The sequence below is a fragment of the Ailuropoda melanoleuca genome, chromosome 11 (genome assembly GCF_002007445.2).
Source record: "Ailuropoda melanoleuca isolate Jingjing chromosome 11, ASM200744v2, whole genome shotgun sequence".
NCBI classification, from domain to species: Eukaryota; Metazoa; Chordata; class Mammalia; order Carnivora; family Ursidae; genus Ailuropoda; species Ailuropoda melanoleuca.
The window spans coordinates 25,103,575-25,120,395 of NC_048228.1; the positions used below are offsets into that span (position 1 = coordinate 25,103,575).

The 16,821-nt window shown below is 37.4% G+C and overlaps 1 protein-coding gene across 1 annotated transcript; it reads left to right on the forward strand.

The window, feature by feature from the left end:
* The first annotated feature begins 1,565 nt into the window (after positions 1 to 1,565).
* On the forward strand, positions 1,566 to 11,242 carry GIMD1 (GIMAP family P-loop NTPase domain containing 1). Its single transcript, XM_011231142.3, has 2 exons — positions 1,566 to 2,232; positions 10,874 to 11,242. The coding sequence occupies exons 1-2, from the start codon at positions 1,813 to 1,815 to the stop codon at positions 11,132 to 11,134; spliced, it is 681 nt and encodes a 226-aa protein (XP_011229444.3). The 5' UTR covers positions 1,566 to 1,812; the 3' UTR covers positions 11,135 to 11,242.
* Positions 11,243 to 16,821: the final 5,579 nt, after the last annotated feature.

Genomic DNA, 16,821 nt, shown 5'->3' on the forward strand with positions numbered 1-16,821 from the left:
TTTTGAATGTCTAGTTTGTGTTTAAAAGTTGTCAATCTTGCATTTCTTTATGTCATAGATAAGCTGTTACCTATCAGCAATGCCCTAAAACAAAGAATTTAATCTTGGAAATAAAGTTTCAGGAAGTATCTGTTGAAATGACCAGGCTGTCAGATAACCAAAAAAAAGTCAGTGCTGATTAGAGGAAGACAACTAACCATTTATGGAGAGGATTCTGGTAATAGATTAACTAAATAAAATACATACAGTATCAGTCCCAGAGTGGTACGGTAACATTGTCAGAAGGTTAAAGTTCATATCAAGCACAACTCTACCAGCTCCAGGGAAGTCTTTGTGGAAGAAGTATTTTTAAGATTGGAAAAGGTAGGTGACATACAGCAAGTGTATTGGGATTCTATAATAATTATTATTTTTTTTAAGATTTTATTTATTTATTTGACTGAGATAGAGACAGCCAGCGAGAGAGGGAACACAAGCAGGGGGAGTGGGAGAGGAAGAGGCAGGCTTATAGCGGAGGAGCCTGATGTGGGGCTCGATCCCGTAACACCGGGATCACGCCCTGAGCCAAAGGCAGACGCTTAACCGCTGTGCCACCCAAATCATGCATTTGATTCAGGAGTAAAAGGAAATTTGAGTGACTGTGGTTCAGCCGACATAGCTGAATGAGCTGGGTAAACTGGGGTCACATTGAGGGACTCCAAAAATGAGTGTCTTTTGTGTGGGGGTGTGAGGTTCCTTCAAAATGTTCATATTAGAGTCTAGGGATATTGGGGTGAGGGGCAAAAGAGGGCAAGAAAGGCCAGAGGTATATAAAACTGAATAATAGAAGTACAAGTTATAAGCAAAAATAATAAATACGCAATTTTAATTAAATGTCCTTACTTCTGAATCAGCAGGTTGAGTTCATTTGGCAATTGGCCTGTAGCTCTGTCTTACTGATCTAATGAAAATGATCAATGACCTTAAAATGCTTATGTTCTACACAAAATATTACTTCCATTTTAGGGATGCCGTAAATGGAATAGATTCTCCCAAGATTCTCCTCCCTCCTAACTGAGCTATACAATGTGTTGGGCTTTACTTCCTTTATTCAAAAGCCAATTAAGTTACTATGGTGGACCATGGAAATGATTCATTAATTATTTCATAACAGAAATTACAAGCAGTTCTCATTTTCGTCAGAATGTTGCCTGGTTGTAAAAAAAAAAAAAAGTAAACGAAAACAGAAATCTTCTTTAACAGTATTCATGTTTCATAGGAGACAAACATTCAGGAAGTCAGGAAAGATAATTTTTGCAGATGCCACTTGTGTATTCCAGGGCTGGGGAGGTGGGTAAGTAAGGGATGTTATTTAAAATGCCAGAAAGATCCATTTCTTCCACTCTTCTGTTCCTACTTCTCCTCCAAGAGTGATTGATTTTCAAATACTGCTGCTAGTCTCGTTATGAACTCAGAAACCTCAGCACCCATTGCTAAACTGACTCACCTGCCACATTGATGGGTTAACATATTCCTCCTAAACATGGTTTACATTATATTCATGTAATTTGGGTTCTTTTCCCTGATTTTCCTGCAATTATTGTTTCCTTCTCTCTTCCTTGTCTGTATTTGACTTCTCTTTCCTCTCCCATTGCAAACTACCAATATTATTTCCATCTTCCCACTGTCACTGGGGCGTCTCCACTTTAGTGCAGCACTCCTCCATGCTTTAGTCACTATGAATGAGGGGCAAGTAAGCCAAAAGTAGGACCAGGAGTGCTCCAGGCCAAGTAAGAAGCCTTATACTGGGTGAATGTAGAAGCCAGACTGCTTATGCTGAGCCTCTGTTTACCCACAGACATGACAGACTCCAGCAAGATGACCATCAACTTGGCCCTCTTTGGCATGACTCAGAGTGGAAAAAGTTCTGCTGGGAACATTCTTCTGGGGAGCACTGACTTCCACAGCAGCTTTTCTCCAAGTTCTGTAACCAAAGATTGCTGTCTGGGCCGCAGTTGTCACCTCTGTGGCTTCATGCGTCGAGGCGGCCAAGAGATAACCCTGCAAATCCAAGTGCTGGACACTCCAGGTTATCCACACAGCAGGCTGAAGCAGGAGCGTGTGAAACAGGAGGTCAAGGAGGCCCTGGCACATCACTTCGGGCAGGACGGTCTCCATCTTGCGCTGCTGGTCCAGAGAGCAGATGTGCCTCTCTGCCGACAGGAAGCATCTTCCTCAGTCCAGATGATTCAGGTAATACAAAAAAGCAATTACACTAATGCCATTATTTCTATTTGGAGGACATTATCCTATGACAGTCTGCTCAAAAGAGTAGTTTAGAGCAACTTTAAAACAAGTGTTGGTCACATAGAAATGGTAAAAATTACTTGATTTTTCCTACTAAGAGAGTCATTTTTACAATTTCCTTTAGGGGAATTCAGTTAGTCATTTTACAGCTAGGTCATAGACAACCCCCCCCCCCATAAATGCTAGATTTCAGAGGTTAACTAACTGCTGAATGAGTTTGTAAATGTGTTCTTCAGACTATCTGCTTCACAATCAACTGGGCTGTTGTTAAAAATGCGTATTCATCCAAGTCCTACGGAAACAGAATTTCAAGAGGAGAACCTGCATACCTGCATTTGCATAAATTTTCCAATATATTTTTTTAAAATGGCAAAGTTTAAGAACTACTAAAACTTGCATCCATTTAACATCAAGGCACAATCTCTTATACTTCACCAACAAATGGGTGTTCATTCACTGATTCAGTCACTGAAAACTGTATCAGGTACTTACACAGAGCTTAATGATTGGTGAACAATATGAGCCCTGCCCTCAAAAAACTTATAGTCTAGAAGACACAAATAGATAGACAAGTACAAGACAATGCATTAAGTGCCCAAGTAGCATCATGTATGGCCCAGGGGAAAGCAGGTTTCACTGCGACTTACATCACGGTGAACTATGCTTTATTTATGGGAAAGAAATCAGGACTTTCAGATGCTCTGAGTGCCTCATCATCTGTAGGGTCCGCAACTGATGCACTGTAGCCAAGCAAAGACCACAAAGACCACAGGGACCTCAGTGTGAACATGAATAACATATGCCACCTTTGCCTAGTGGTCCATCCATGTTTGTTTGTTCATGTATTAGAAGTTGCTAAGTTGGAAGCTTGTTCAGCCAGTCTAGGTTTGGACCGGGGAATAGAGAGGGCTTCTGAGTATGGCTATAACTAGGAGATGGAAGGAGTAATACTTGCATATGTTACATACAATATATGAACCAAGTCCATCTATAACCAATAATTCCCGGAAACTGCTCATTGAGCTGCTCCATTCTACTCAGTCTCTTGATTCTCTAGTCTGGGCCACCCAAATTTAACTGCTGGACTTGACTAATATTACTCAGTAGCTTCATTAAGTCACGGAGATAAGAGAACTCATCACTGCTAGAAGCTCCACAGGTAAACTACAGGGAGAACAGAGAGCGGACATTTTTCATTCACGAGTTTGTATAAATGCTACTCTTCTTTTGGTTCAATCTCTGATCACGTCGATACAGGATCTGTTAGTTAGAAGGATGGTATACTTATATTCAAAGAAATATTTTTTCCCTTTAACTAGTAAAGGCATAAGATTGTTCTAAATGACAGACATATTTTTTTTCAGTAACTGTGCATGTTTCTAAAAATGAGGGGAAAAAAAAGCCATATGTGGAATCACAATAAACTAGCGGAAAAAATTAGGGTGACAAGAGTATAAAAAATATCCCTCATCATCCAACTCCTGAAAAATCAAGGACATGCTGTGCAAAAGTAGAGAAGATGATTGCAATTAAGAAACAATGTGGAATCTAAGAAAGCCCATAAACCTCCCCCAAACTATTAAAGCCTGCATTTCAAACAATATTTCTGGTAGAAATCAAGTGGGGGAAAACCTGTTGCCATTCCATCAGTGTAATTTTTTTAAATAAGTTTGGAAGTTCATTTAAAGCTGCTATTAAATAAACATTTAGTTGAAGGTACAGATGGATATAACTCAGTAAATTCAAATAAATGCAAAAATATTTCTCACAAAATAACATCTCTCCATATGTCTCCAAATTTTTCTCTATGCTGGTCCTATGCTTAGCCAAAAAGGGTATTTTAAAAGACAAACATTTTTAGGGGCACCTGGGTGGCTCAGTCAGTTAAGTTTCTGCCTTTAGCTCGGATCATGATCCCGGGGTCCTGGGATCGAGCCCCACATCAAGCCCCGCATCTAGCGCCGCACTGAGCCCTGCATCAAGCCCCACATCGGGCTCCCTGTTCATCGGGGAGTCTGCTTCTCCCTCTCCCTCTGCTGCTGCATGCCCCGTGTGTGCTCTCTCTCTCTGCGCCAAACTAATAAATTAAAAAATCTTAAAAAAAAGACATTTTAAAAATAGATTTTTCTCCAGTTTTAGGATACAGAACTCTATTGCAATCCCCTCATTTTTTTTATGCAAGTGAATTTGATTCATACACGTCTCTGATCTTTTTAAAAGGTACCTGGCATACAGCCACCTTCTCTTGCCACTGCCTTCTTAATTCAGTGTCCAGTTCATGACTTAAAGGCAGAGAGGAGATGGGCTAGAGTAAAATTCAGATCCAGAATTTTTTTTTCTAAAATAAATATCTTTTCCCTCCCAGGAAAACTCAGCAGCCAAGATTTAGTGAGCTTCAGAGGGGCCCATGACCCCTGGGAGGCACTGCAGTCCTATTCTGGGCTTCCATCATAATTTTTGGTTGAAGGTCGCCTGTGCACAAGCTGGCTGTTTATGACCTTCTTCCTGAAGGTGCTTCAGCTAACTGGTGGCAGCCATCTGGATGTGCTCACAGATTGGGAGCAGCTGCAGAATGTCTGAATATTCAACAGGACCAACAGCTGTTAGGAAGAGCAAGGAGTTGTTAAGGTCCTCTGGTTTCAGACACACCCTGGATTTCTTTTTCTTCCTGGCTTATGCAAAATGGGGAATGGAATATCTGCCTTCTCCCTTTTCCTTTCCTCCTTTCTGGGGGCACTCATGCCTCCCGTGGAAGGAGCCTACAAGGCCAATACCAGAGAAGTGACCTTTTCTTTCCTGTACCTCCTTGTGGTCTCTTTAAATATCTCTTTAATTTGTGCTCTAGTATTTTTTAGAGCGGTCATAGGCTGCCAGCTATGACAAATGAAACATTTCCCCAAATGATCCCTTTTTCTTTATTTATATTAGGCCTTCATAATTTATAGCAAAATGGTGGAGATGTCAGTGAGTCATCTCCCCAGAATTGGGAAATAAAGGCAATGATTCATCTAAATATTATCTGAATATCATTTGAATGTTATTTAAAAATCCACGAATAATGAATAAGAGAAGACAGAATAAAGTCACCTTAAGAAAAGTGCTAGCAAGCAGCCAAACTAAACCAGGAATTGAATCCAGGAATTGACTGAAGTCCAAATTCTTCCCACTATCATGGTATCAGTATTATTACTGTACATAATCAGGCTTCAAGCAGATATTTTTTATTTAGAATGAACAACTGAAATGTTGATGTTATAGGTGGGGGTGTACACAAAAGGCTCAGAAAGGCCAATGCAAGGCCTGAAAATACTTAACAAAGATAATAGGCTTAGTTGTTGGATAGAATTTAGTTGAAATATAAGCCTTCTTACAATTCTAGGTATGTGACTATAAATGTTACTAAGAGTTTCTTGGCTTCTGTTCCTCACTTATAAAATGAGGATAATTTTACCTATGTTAAAGAGTTTTAAGGATTATGTTTAATGAATGTAATGTGCTGGCATTGTGCCTTATAGTAGATTCACAGAAAATTACTATCTATCATTGTTAACATTTTTATTGTTATTGTCACTACGCAGATTGTGATGAGTACCTATTCAAATGAATTACTAGCTACGAGCAATTACAGAGGTTAAGAGCATGTGTTCCAGAGTAAGTTATACTTGTGTTCAAGCTCCTACTTAGTTACTTATTTGCTTTGTGACCTTGAGCAAGTAGCTTCTCTAAATTTGAATCTCTTCATTGGTAAATTGGGAAAAATTATAGTGTCTACTTGACTGGGTTATTTTCAGGACTAATCTCGTATTAACATAACAGTAAATTAACTCAGGCACTAGCACAAGACGAGTGCACACTAAATGTCAGCTATGGCCATTATAATTTTATTGTCAGTATTTGTCTTATGCTAAAATTAGGACATGTTATTTGTAACCTTCTTCGGGATTATCTTGATACGCTTCAGAAGAAAATCAGAGCGAAACCAAATTTACACAGCCTTGATGTAATAAGAACTTCCCTATTAATTTAGAAAAAAAATCGGGGAAGAAAGTTCACTGGCTTAGTAAAGGTTAAAGTGAGAAGCTCCAATTTAGTAGGAAGGACATGGTCCAGGCAGGTAGGGGACCTCTGTTACAGGCCCAGGCCTGCCAACAGTCAGCTGTGCGGCTTTGGCCATTTAACGTTACATGTCACAATATCCCCTTCTGTAAAATAAGGCAATTTGCATAGAAGATCTCAAAGGTTGAATATTCACTGAATCTGATCTAACAAGGTCTTATCATTCAGCTCTTGGAGAAGGAAATGTGGTGCTTTAAGTGGGATGAGAGTAAGGGAATAGTATAAAATACAAAGAATGGTCCTTATTGTCCTCCTGTTCCATGATAATTTTTTTCTCAGTTGATGTAATAGTTGGCTTTTTAAAATATTCCCCCTAAAAAGTCCAGATGCTATGATTTCATCAACCACAAACAAATGGGGCAGGGCTGGTGAGGTCCTGGGAAAATGAACATAATTCCTGGAAAACAAAGTTTATATCCTAACTAGTTATCCCAAAAGACTAGAAGGACTCATACCCATTAGCACTCTGAAACCAAACAATTCATGATTGATTGTAAAATTTCCATCTAGCTTAGTACTATATTTAAATTATTAGCACCAGATAACTTACATTAACTTATCTTACTCTTGGATTTTTATGTGAGGTATCAATCAACTGTGATTATTCTTTCTCTGGGTCCATAGAGAACATGTTTGGCCACTAAGATGATGACTATACACCAAGCGACACTACTTTCAAATAGTCAACTATTTTCCGGCCAAAAATCAATCTAAAGATTATAAGCTAAATCAACCATTCTCTTCTATTTTTGGCAGTAATTCAAAAGTGCAATTTCTCTCACAGTTTAGGACATGAGCATCCTTTCATAAATAATTATCAACATGTAAAAACTTCCCAGTGGCTGAACACGTGGACTTTTAAGTTGTGTCGAGCTTACAAATCTATTTTCCTTAGGTAGTTTAACTCATTTTTCCTGACTGTTATTATAGTTTAAAGTACAGGAAATGTCTGGTGGAGACAAAAAGGGAATGTGTTAACGTTACAACCCAGAAAACTAGGAACTAAAGACATACTGTGAAAGTTATAGCATTGAATGCAATAAGTAGTAACCTAGCAAGAGAAGAATTCTGTATTAGAATATATAACTCCAGAAGGGATCACTTGGGCCAATTTATTTAGCATGAATTTTTATTATGGTGATGTTTTAAAAACATTTAATGACAAATGTGGTTCATGCACCAACCAAAATCCAAGGGGTAGACCTGGGGGTAGCACTCAAGAGGTTAAATGTAGTGTCTATTTATTAACTTATAACACACATTTCAATATTATGACAATCAAAATAAACATATCAATAATGTACTGGGTGAATATCAGAACTAGCTCTAAATTTGAGAAACTTTCAGAGACAAGAATGTTCAAGAGTCAGCAGTTTCACATCATAGAAGTAAAGTCCTAATACTATACAATCCCCAATAAGGCTCACTCACTCTTTACTTGGTATGTCTTCACTGCCCCATAACTCTCTTGTTGATTCCTAGGCTCAAGACATCATCACATGCTAAAACTTCTCCTGACTCCTCCCTTACCCTCACTTTCCACCCCCACCCCAAACCAGGCCAAATGTCTGCCTCTATAGCACTAATATATTTTCTATCACAACACCTGCAATAATAACAAATGGAAAATATTTTCTTTCCTGTCTGTCCCTCTCCCTCAGTTCTAAGTTAGTACGAAAGAATCTCCACTAGATACAAGCAGAAAAGTGTCCCTGGAACAAAGTAACCCTCAATAAATACTTGCAGAAGGAATAAATCACGTGGAATTCTTTTTAAAATTCAAATTCCCAAGTGCCATCCCCGAAGATTCTGATGCATTTGTAGCAAGCATTTCAAGTGGTTCTGATGTACATAACCCACGAATCTTTTTATTCCCAGAATCTAGATCTATTTAGCACTTCATTAATTTTTCAGCTATTTGTATTAATTTGCTAGGCCTACCATAACAAGGTTCACTACCTGGGTAGCTTTTAAGCAACAGAAATGTATTATCTCTCAGTTCTGGAGGCTAGGAATCTGAAAGGAACATTAGCAGGGTTAGTTCCTTCTGTGGGCTCTAAGTGAAGAATCTATCCAAGGGTTCTGTCCTTGGCTTATGGATGACTGTCTTTATGTTTACATGGCATTTTCCCCTGTATTCATATCTTTGTCCATATTTCTCTGTTTTATAAGCACCAATCATATTGCAATAGTGGCCTTAACTTGACTAATTACATTGGCAACAACCCTATTGCCAAATCAAGTTATATTCTGAGGTACTAGAGGTTAGGATTTCAACATATGAGTTTCGAGGGGGGTACACAATTCAAACCATAACACCACTTTATTTTGTGACTCTCTGATCTCTCACAAGAAATATGTTACAACATACCAGATATGACAAATTTTGCTATGTCACTATTAGCTAAAATGTGATGTTGACATTACACACATACTTAGACTTACAAAGAGCTATCTTCTTTAAAAGATGGGTTAATTTAAATTTTGCTAATTTGTGTTTTGAGGGCACATAAGAATATGCCAATTAAAGTACCTTATTAAAAATTCTTTTGTAAAGTTTGAATCTGTTAAAGATAATTATTCATTTAATGTACTGATCTTGAAACTTCAATTCAGATTTTCTTCAGGCAGGGCACTTTTCGGAGAACCAGAAATATGCAATTATTCTATGGCATAGACAAATTTTAGACAGATATGAGGAAAATTTTTGGACTTACTCATTGAGAGAGTCTTTCTGAACACAAAGGAGAAAGTACAGACTACATGCAAATCCATGAGAATGAACTATAGACCAAAAGAGAAATTTTACAGGAAGATAAATTTTGTGTCCCTCAACTTCAAAACTGAAGACTCAAAACAAATAAATAAAACCCTAAACCTTGTGTTTGAGATGACGGTGAGGGTCCAAATTCCAAATTAATCCAACCAATTTCTATTGAGAGTTTACAACATGCTAGTGGCTTTGGTTGATATAGAAAGACATAGACTCTGCCTTCCAAAAGCTCATGGTCAAGTTACAGAGATAAATGTGTAAATACATAGCTCTGATAAATGACAAACTGTATTAGGAATTGTAATTGGTAACCATGGTCTCAAGATGTTTAAGTTTAAATACATTGTCCCACAGTTGCCATAGTTTCATATTATTTACATGTCTTGATTCTTCCCTCCTTTCTTCCTTCATCTCTCTCCCTTTAATTTTCAGTTTTTCAATCTTATAAAAATCAATCCTACATTTGTTATATACATTGAAAATAGTTTCCCAAACTTTCAATTCTTTAAGATTTTTTAAGCCAGAGCGTGTACTGATACTATTTCCCACAAAGCATTACATTGAATTTCAAAAGGAATAAGCATGTAAAGTCCCCAGCATAATATCTAGCACTAAATATTAGTTGATTTCCCTTCTTTCTTTCTTCTGATTACTAGAGGTCCTGGATATTTCTTGTTATATTTATTTCTAAGTATTTTATATTTTTCTGAAGACTCAAAAATAAATAATACGTTAAACATTCTATTTGAGATGATGGTGAGGGTCTAAATTTCAAATTGCTACTATTCACTGGTAGCACCTTTGAAAATATTTTGGTAATGAGAATATTTGGAATGAAGGGAATGGCATTTTACTTTCACAATGCCATGATTTCATATAACTTTGGAAATATTAAAAATGTTAAATGGTTATTTCTAGACACCTTTCACATTGTGTGAACAATTTGACATATGCTGTTACTTCCATTTTATATCAGCTTATTTCCACTAATCAAACAAGAATTTATTCCATACCCAACTTCCACATATTACTAAACAAAGGAATAACAGTCTTCGATGTTTTCAGCCACGTTAGAGGAAGTCATCTGATAAACCAGGCTTGATTCTAGGCATGTGAAGTGAAGAGGATGTGAATCACAGTAATATTTTGTAGTTGTTCCAAATCACTAAATGTAATTTGATCTTAGCTTTTCTACTACATGTCACCTGATTAATCAAGATTGTAACCAGATTATGTAATTATAAATCCTCAGAAGATACTTTTAGTTATGATAATAACACAACATTCCTACAAAAAAAGATACAATTCTCTTGGCTGAAGTCCTTTGACTTAAAGGAACTGTGGTTCTAACAGCTTCAGGTTGGCAGTAAATATAAATTATTGCTGATGTTGTAAATGAAATTGTATCATATGCAACATTAATAATATACAGTTCTGAAGTTGTGTATACATAAATTATAAGAGCAAAATAAAATGGAGAAATAAAGCCACCCCCCTTTCTTCAAAATCCACCCATCTCTCTCCATTTACTTACATTATTTGACTCCGTCTTCACTTCCCATTACATATACCAGCTTTTAGTAACATAATGACATCCAGATCTGTTGACTGTCTATGTTGGACCATAATAACTCCTTTGCTTGTGTTTGAGGAAAATAGGCCAAGGCAAATAGAAATCTAACTTCTTCTTTCTTTCAGGAACTTCTGGGACATGCTTGGAAGAATTACACTGCCATTCTTTTCACCCATGCAGAGAAAATAGAAGAGGCTGGGTTCAGTGAAGATAAATACTTGCATGAGGCCTCCGATACACTGCTGACCCTCCTAAGTTCTATTCAGCGCAGATATATTTTCCAGTATAAAAAAGGAGACTCACTTAATGAACAAAGAATAAAAATCTTAGAAAGAATCATGGAATTTATAAAAGAAAATTGCTACCAAGTTCTTACCTTTAAATAAAATTTAGATAAAAGGAAAAGAAAATTGGGTTTTAGAGTCAGAAACCTTGTTTCAAAATGCCTCTGTTAGAGCGGATGAAGACTGTCAGAATTCCCATAGGCTGCTGTTGAGAGTGTGCACTGGTATAATCACTTTCGGACAACTCTTTGGCAGTTAAGAATATAAAGTAATCAAGACTCCTAATGCAAATCCTATGACACAGCAATTGTCCTCCTAAGTATACATTCGGCAGAAATGTGCACATTTGTGCACTAAAAGACGTGTGTACAAGAATGCTCATAGCAGTACTATTCATAATAGCTAAATAGCTATTGGAAATTATCCAAATATCCATTAACAGTAAAATGGATAAGAAAACTGAGGAATATTCACACAACGAGTACTATACAGTAATGAGGATGAGCAAACTACAACTGCATGTGACAGTGTCGATGAACTGCCCCAACAGAAAGCTGAAAGAAGCCAGACATGAAATAGTATATATGATCCCATTTGTATAAAGTTCAAAAACAGCCAAAACTGATGTAATATAAACTACTCTGATGTTACAAGTGCTAGAAATCAGGAGAGGCCACTCCTAGGGAGAGAAGAATGAGCATGCACTGGGCAGTTTTGAGACTTTGGTAATGTTTCATTTTTTGACCTGGAGGCTGGTTTCAGAGTGTTTACTTTGTGAAAATTCAACAACGAACACTTCTGATTCGTAAACTGTTTAGTATATGTTATATTTAAATAAAAGTTAAAATTAAAAAGTATTACCTATATTTTAAAAACTAGCCCCACTGCTTACTTGACACCAGACAAGGAACATCATTTAATCCTGTGAAATCCTCATTTGGAACATCGACTGGATAGTTACTGTAATGATCAAACAACTGGGCTCACTGTAGACGCTCAAGAAATGTTAACTTTCCTTTCCACCTTCTTATGACCTGTGGTTCCTATTTAGGGTTGGAAATGTAGGTAAAAATTCAGAGCCAAGCCCTGTGGCAAAAACAAGGGTAACAATTGTAATAACCAAAAATGAATAAACCCTTGGAAGAAGAGGCTTCTCTACCTTACAAGATTAGTCACTTCGGCTTAGTAGAGAACTCCAGGATGGTCTCAAAGGCAGCAGTGAGGACTGAAGGAAAATAATTCTAGTCAATCGTAACAGCCAAGACTACCACCAAATGAAAACTGGATCACCTTCATGTTTAACACTTGTATATGAGCTTTATAATTTATAACATTCTTTCACTAAGATAGTTCCTAATTTACAAACAGCTTGGTTTCATATTTTTTAAGTGTGCAATATACTGTATTTCCTATTAGAAATAGGATTATAGCTGGTGATTATTCTCCCAGGAAAGCCCTCAAAAGACTACTTAATGCTTAATTTTACCTGAACTCTAGCACAAACGGTATTAGAAAGCCTAGAACCAAAATTTATAAAATGCTTCTACGCGAAAACATAATTCAAATTCCAACTTGAAACAATGTCTCTATTTCTCTGCAGGGCCCCTTTTATCATGGGTCCAGGATTGTAAAGTGGGAGCTTCAACAATGGAGCGGATTTAACTAAATAGGAATTGACACTTCCCTAGGGGCTGGCACTTGGTGACAGAAAAAGAGATTTGTTGTTGTTTATTTATTTGAGAGAGAGAGAGCACAGGTTGGGGGGAGAAGCAGAGGCAGGGAGAGAAGCAGGCTCTCCCTGCTTAGTATGGAGCCTGATGTGGGGCTCGATCCCAGGACCCTGCGATCATGACCCGAGCCAAAGGCAGACGCTTAACTCACTGAGTCATCCAAGCACCCCCAGAAAAAGAGATTTGACACTGAGAAGCAGAAACTGAAGTGAGTGGTTAAAGAGGGGAAAATTCATGTTTTAAGTCCTTCATATCCTTCATTCATCTGATATCTGCTAACTCTTCTAGAACATAAATACTAGTTGCAGGAAAGATATGTTCTGTTGTACAGAACATTAAGGGCTCAAGATCTTTGAGGTTGGCCTGGTGTTAATAATTAATAGAGGGAAGGTGCCTACAGTTTCAAAGAAGACTTCTGTGATGTTCTTCCTTGAATTTTTTATTTTTAGATTTGCATATATATGTATATATATATAAAACTCCCTGAATGTGATCATATAACATATTTGACTTTTTTTAGTAGTCTTATATTTAGCTTTTTTGGTTCGCCATTACCACTCTCCTTCCAGCTCTCCTTCTCCTCGCGCACATCAGCCGATCAGAGGCAGCTCATGTCAACACAGAGCATGATATGCACCGCTCCTATTTTCTGCATGTACAAGTAATCACACACAGTACACATATACATATAAGCATCTTATTTTTATTTATTTATTTAAACTTATTTTTGAGGTGGGGAGTGGAAGGGCAGAGAGAGATAGAATCTTAAGCAGGCTCCATGCTTGGTGCAGAGCCTGATCTTATGACCTTGAGATCATGACCTGAGCTGAAATCAAGAGTTGGATGCTTGGGGCGCCTGGGTGGCACAGCGGTTGAGCATCTGCCTTCAGCTCAGGGTGTGATCCCGGCGTTATGGGATCGAGCCCCACGTCAAGCTCCTCCGCTATGAGCCTGCTTCTTCCTCTCCCACTCCCCCTGCTTGTGTTCCCTCTCTCGCTGGCTGTCTCTATCTCTGTCAAATAAATAAATAAAATCTTTAAAAAAAAAAAAAAGTTGGATGCTTAACCAACTAAGCCACCCAGGTATCCTGACTTTTGTGTTTTTTTTAAACATTTTCATATTATACTCTCTATAGCATCTTATTTTCCACTTAATACCACCTCATAAAAATTCCTCCAACTCTAAAATGTAACTTAAATTCACCCCTTTTAACACTTCAATGTATTTGTAACAATCTGTGCAACTACTTTTTTTTTTTTAAGATTTTATTTATTTATTCATTCGACAGAGATAGAGACAGCCAGCGAGAGAGGGAACACAAGCAGGGGGAGTGGGAGAGGAAGAAGCAGGCTCATAGCAGAGGAGCATGACGTGGGGCTCGATCCCATAACGCCGGGACCACGCCCTGAGCGGAAGGCAGACGCTTAACTGCTGTGCCACCCAGGCGCCCCCCTGTATACTTATTTTTATATAATATTGACTTTTTCCCTGTAATTTATATTCCCAACAGTGGAGTTTCTGGGTTGAAGTGTACATACAATTTAATTTCAATATATCTTACCCAATTTCTTTCCATATTGTAAGAAATTTTATTTTCACCAACGTTTGAGTACTCTTTCCCTTATATTCTTGTCATCAATCAGTGTTATCATCTTAAATACCTACTGCTAACACCCATTTGATAAATGTAAAATCATCTTACCTTACTTTGTGTTTCCCAGACAACTATAGGAGTATCTCTATAAGAATGTTGCTCATTTAGATTTACTCTTCTATTAATTGTCCTTTCACATTCTTTGTCCTTTTTATCAATTTTCTATTGGATTACTTCTTACAATGATTCTTTGTTTGACCAACACTTTAGTCAGGCTTAAACTTCTCCTAGCCCCACCTGTGCTCTTCCTTATAAAATCGAGTCTCAGCAAGAACTCTAGTAAGTCAGTTTAACCAGAACCCTCCACTCTCAATATCTGATCAGGTTCCTAATTCTCCACCAACTCCCAAGTGACCCCTGGATCCCCACCCTGCTCCTTGGCTGTAAATTCCCACTTGCCTATGCTACATTGGGAGTTGAGCCCAATCTCTCTCCCAACTCTAAAATCCCATTGCAGTAGTCCTTATACCTATCTTGATGTTCCTGAATAAAGTCTGCCTTACCACCTTTAACAAGTGTCATTATTTTTTTTAACAATCCCTACTTGGCAAAATAGAAGAGCTCTATGTATACTATAGATATCAGTCTTCCATCTATCTTTTATGTTGCTCCCCCCCCATTCTATTATTTATCCCTTAACTTTGTTTATGAGAACTACTGGAGAAAGATAACAGACGGAGGTAGGTAGATATATATATAGAGAGAGAGAGGAGAGAGAGATCTCCTATAACTATTTGGATCTAGTCTGGATTCTTATTTCTTTCCATTATCTATTTTGTATTACTGTCAATACCAGAATGATTTAATCAAACTAGCTGTATGTTATTCCTTGACATCTAGAACAAGTTTCTCTTATTTCAGAACATTTTTCTGGATACTCTCAGGCATTCATTTATGTATTTTTTTTGTTTTTTTTCTAATTAAAAATATTTTTGTGGTGTGTTTATGAAAAATGATATTTTGTGATATTAAATTCTCCCATGCAAGCATATAGGATGTTTCTCCATCTTCCTTTGTTTAATTATTTTGTATTGCTGTATTTCTTGCATTTATCTTTTCCTTTACCAAATCAGCTTTGCTAATCCTTGATAATTTTAAAGTTCTATTCTAACTGATATGCATTAAGGATTATTTCCTTGTTCTTGAATTCAGAATCAAGCGCTATTGTGTGATAACAAGGTAACAACTATTTCCCTAGCCAAGAACTTTCCACAGAGCACCATGCCCTCACCTACTAAAATAGACATTTAGAACACTTTCATTTCCTCCCTATCCTTATATCCTTCCCATGTTCTCCTTAGGGAAGAGGGCTTTGGAATGCTTTTCTTTTCCCCCTATTACCAGATTTTGCTAAGACATTTAATTCAAGACTTCCCTGACAGATTTCCCCCTCTGTTCAAAAGCCCTTTCTTACCAATTACATTGACCATTCCTGGTAGTTTATCATTCTCTCTTTTAAATTAATATACAAATATTAGAAGGTTCATTCCTTACCACTGTTTTCATCTTCCCTCATCTTTCCAGTTAGTGTGTTATATATACTCCTAACATACTCTTAATTCTAGCAGTATCCAAGAGGCATTAAATTCTAGACATGTTCCTCAGTGTACCACTATGCAGCAGCAATCCTAACACCTCAAAATAATCAGCATAGTGTATGTAGAGAACTAATTTGTTAGCTGGTAGTGGGTAGTTGAATTACAAGAATGGCAAGACACTGAAATGAACATCTCATTGCTGTGCTGTACTCTACCTGAATTCGGGTTATTTGCTTTTTTTTGGATGACCATACATGTGTATCCACTGAATAAATTCACCATAACTGGAGATAACTACAGCTTGCAACAAAAGAACCATGTAACCAAAACTAGCTCTAGGTAAAAGAAATGATGTCCAGAAAGTTCATCTCTGGTATCCTACCACCTATCCCATTAGTCTACAATTTGCAATCTTTCCTTACGTCCATTCAGAGGCCCAATTTACACACTATTCTCACCAGGAAGACAAAAACCTCTACTGAACTTTGTATTGAAAGTGTTTTGAACATTTCGGATGACTGGAAAATAGTGTACTTGATGTTTTTGTGCAGCTGAGGTTAGAGTCTCATTGGCACATACCATCTTGGGGCATTGGTGATTCAGCCCTAATCTCACTAGCTCTGACCTTTACTAGGTTTATTCTCCTAAATATATTACCTCAATTAGCAAATTCGGACCTTCTTTTTCTTAGTTATGTTTATCTATACTGTGCCATGTTTTCTATGAAGAATTTGCTTAGATTTTCAGTTCTACTGATTTTCAGGCATATTATAATCCTTTACAAAAGGCTAATGTTTTTAAGTGGCACCGCTAGTTCCCAAATTCTAAAACTTTATTTAAAAAGTTAGTGTCTTCACAAGCACCTGA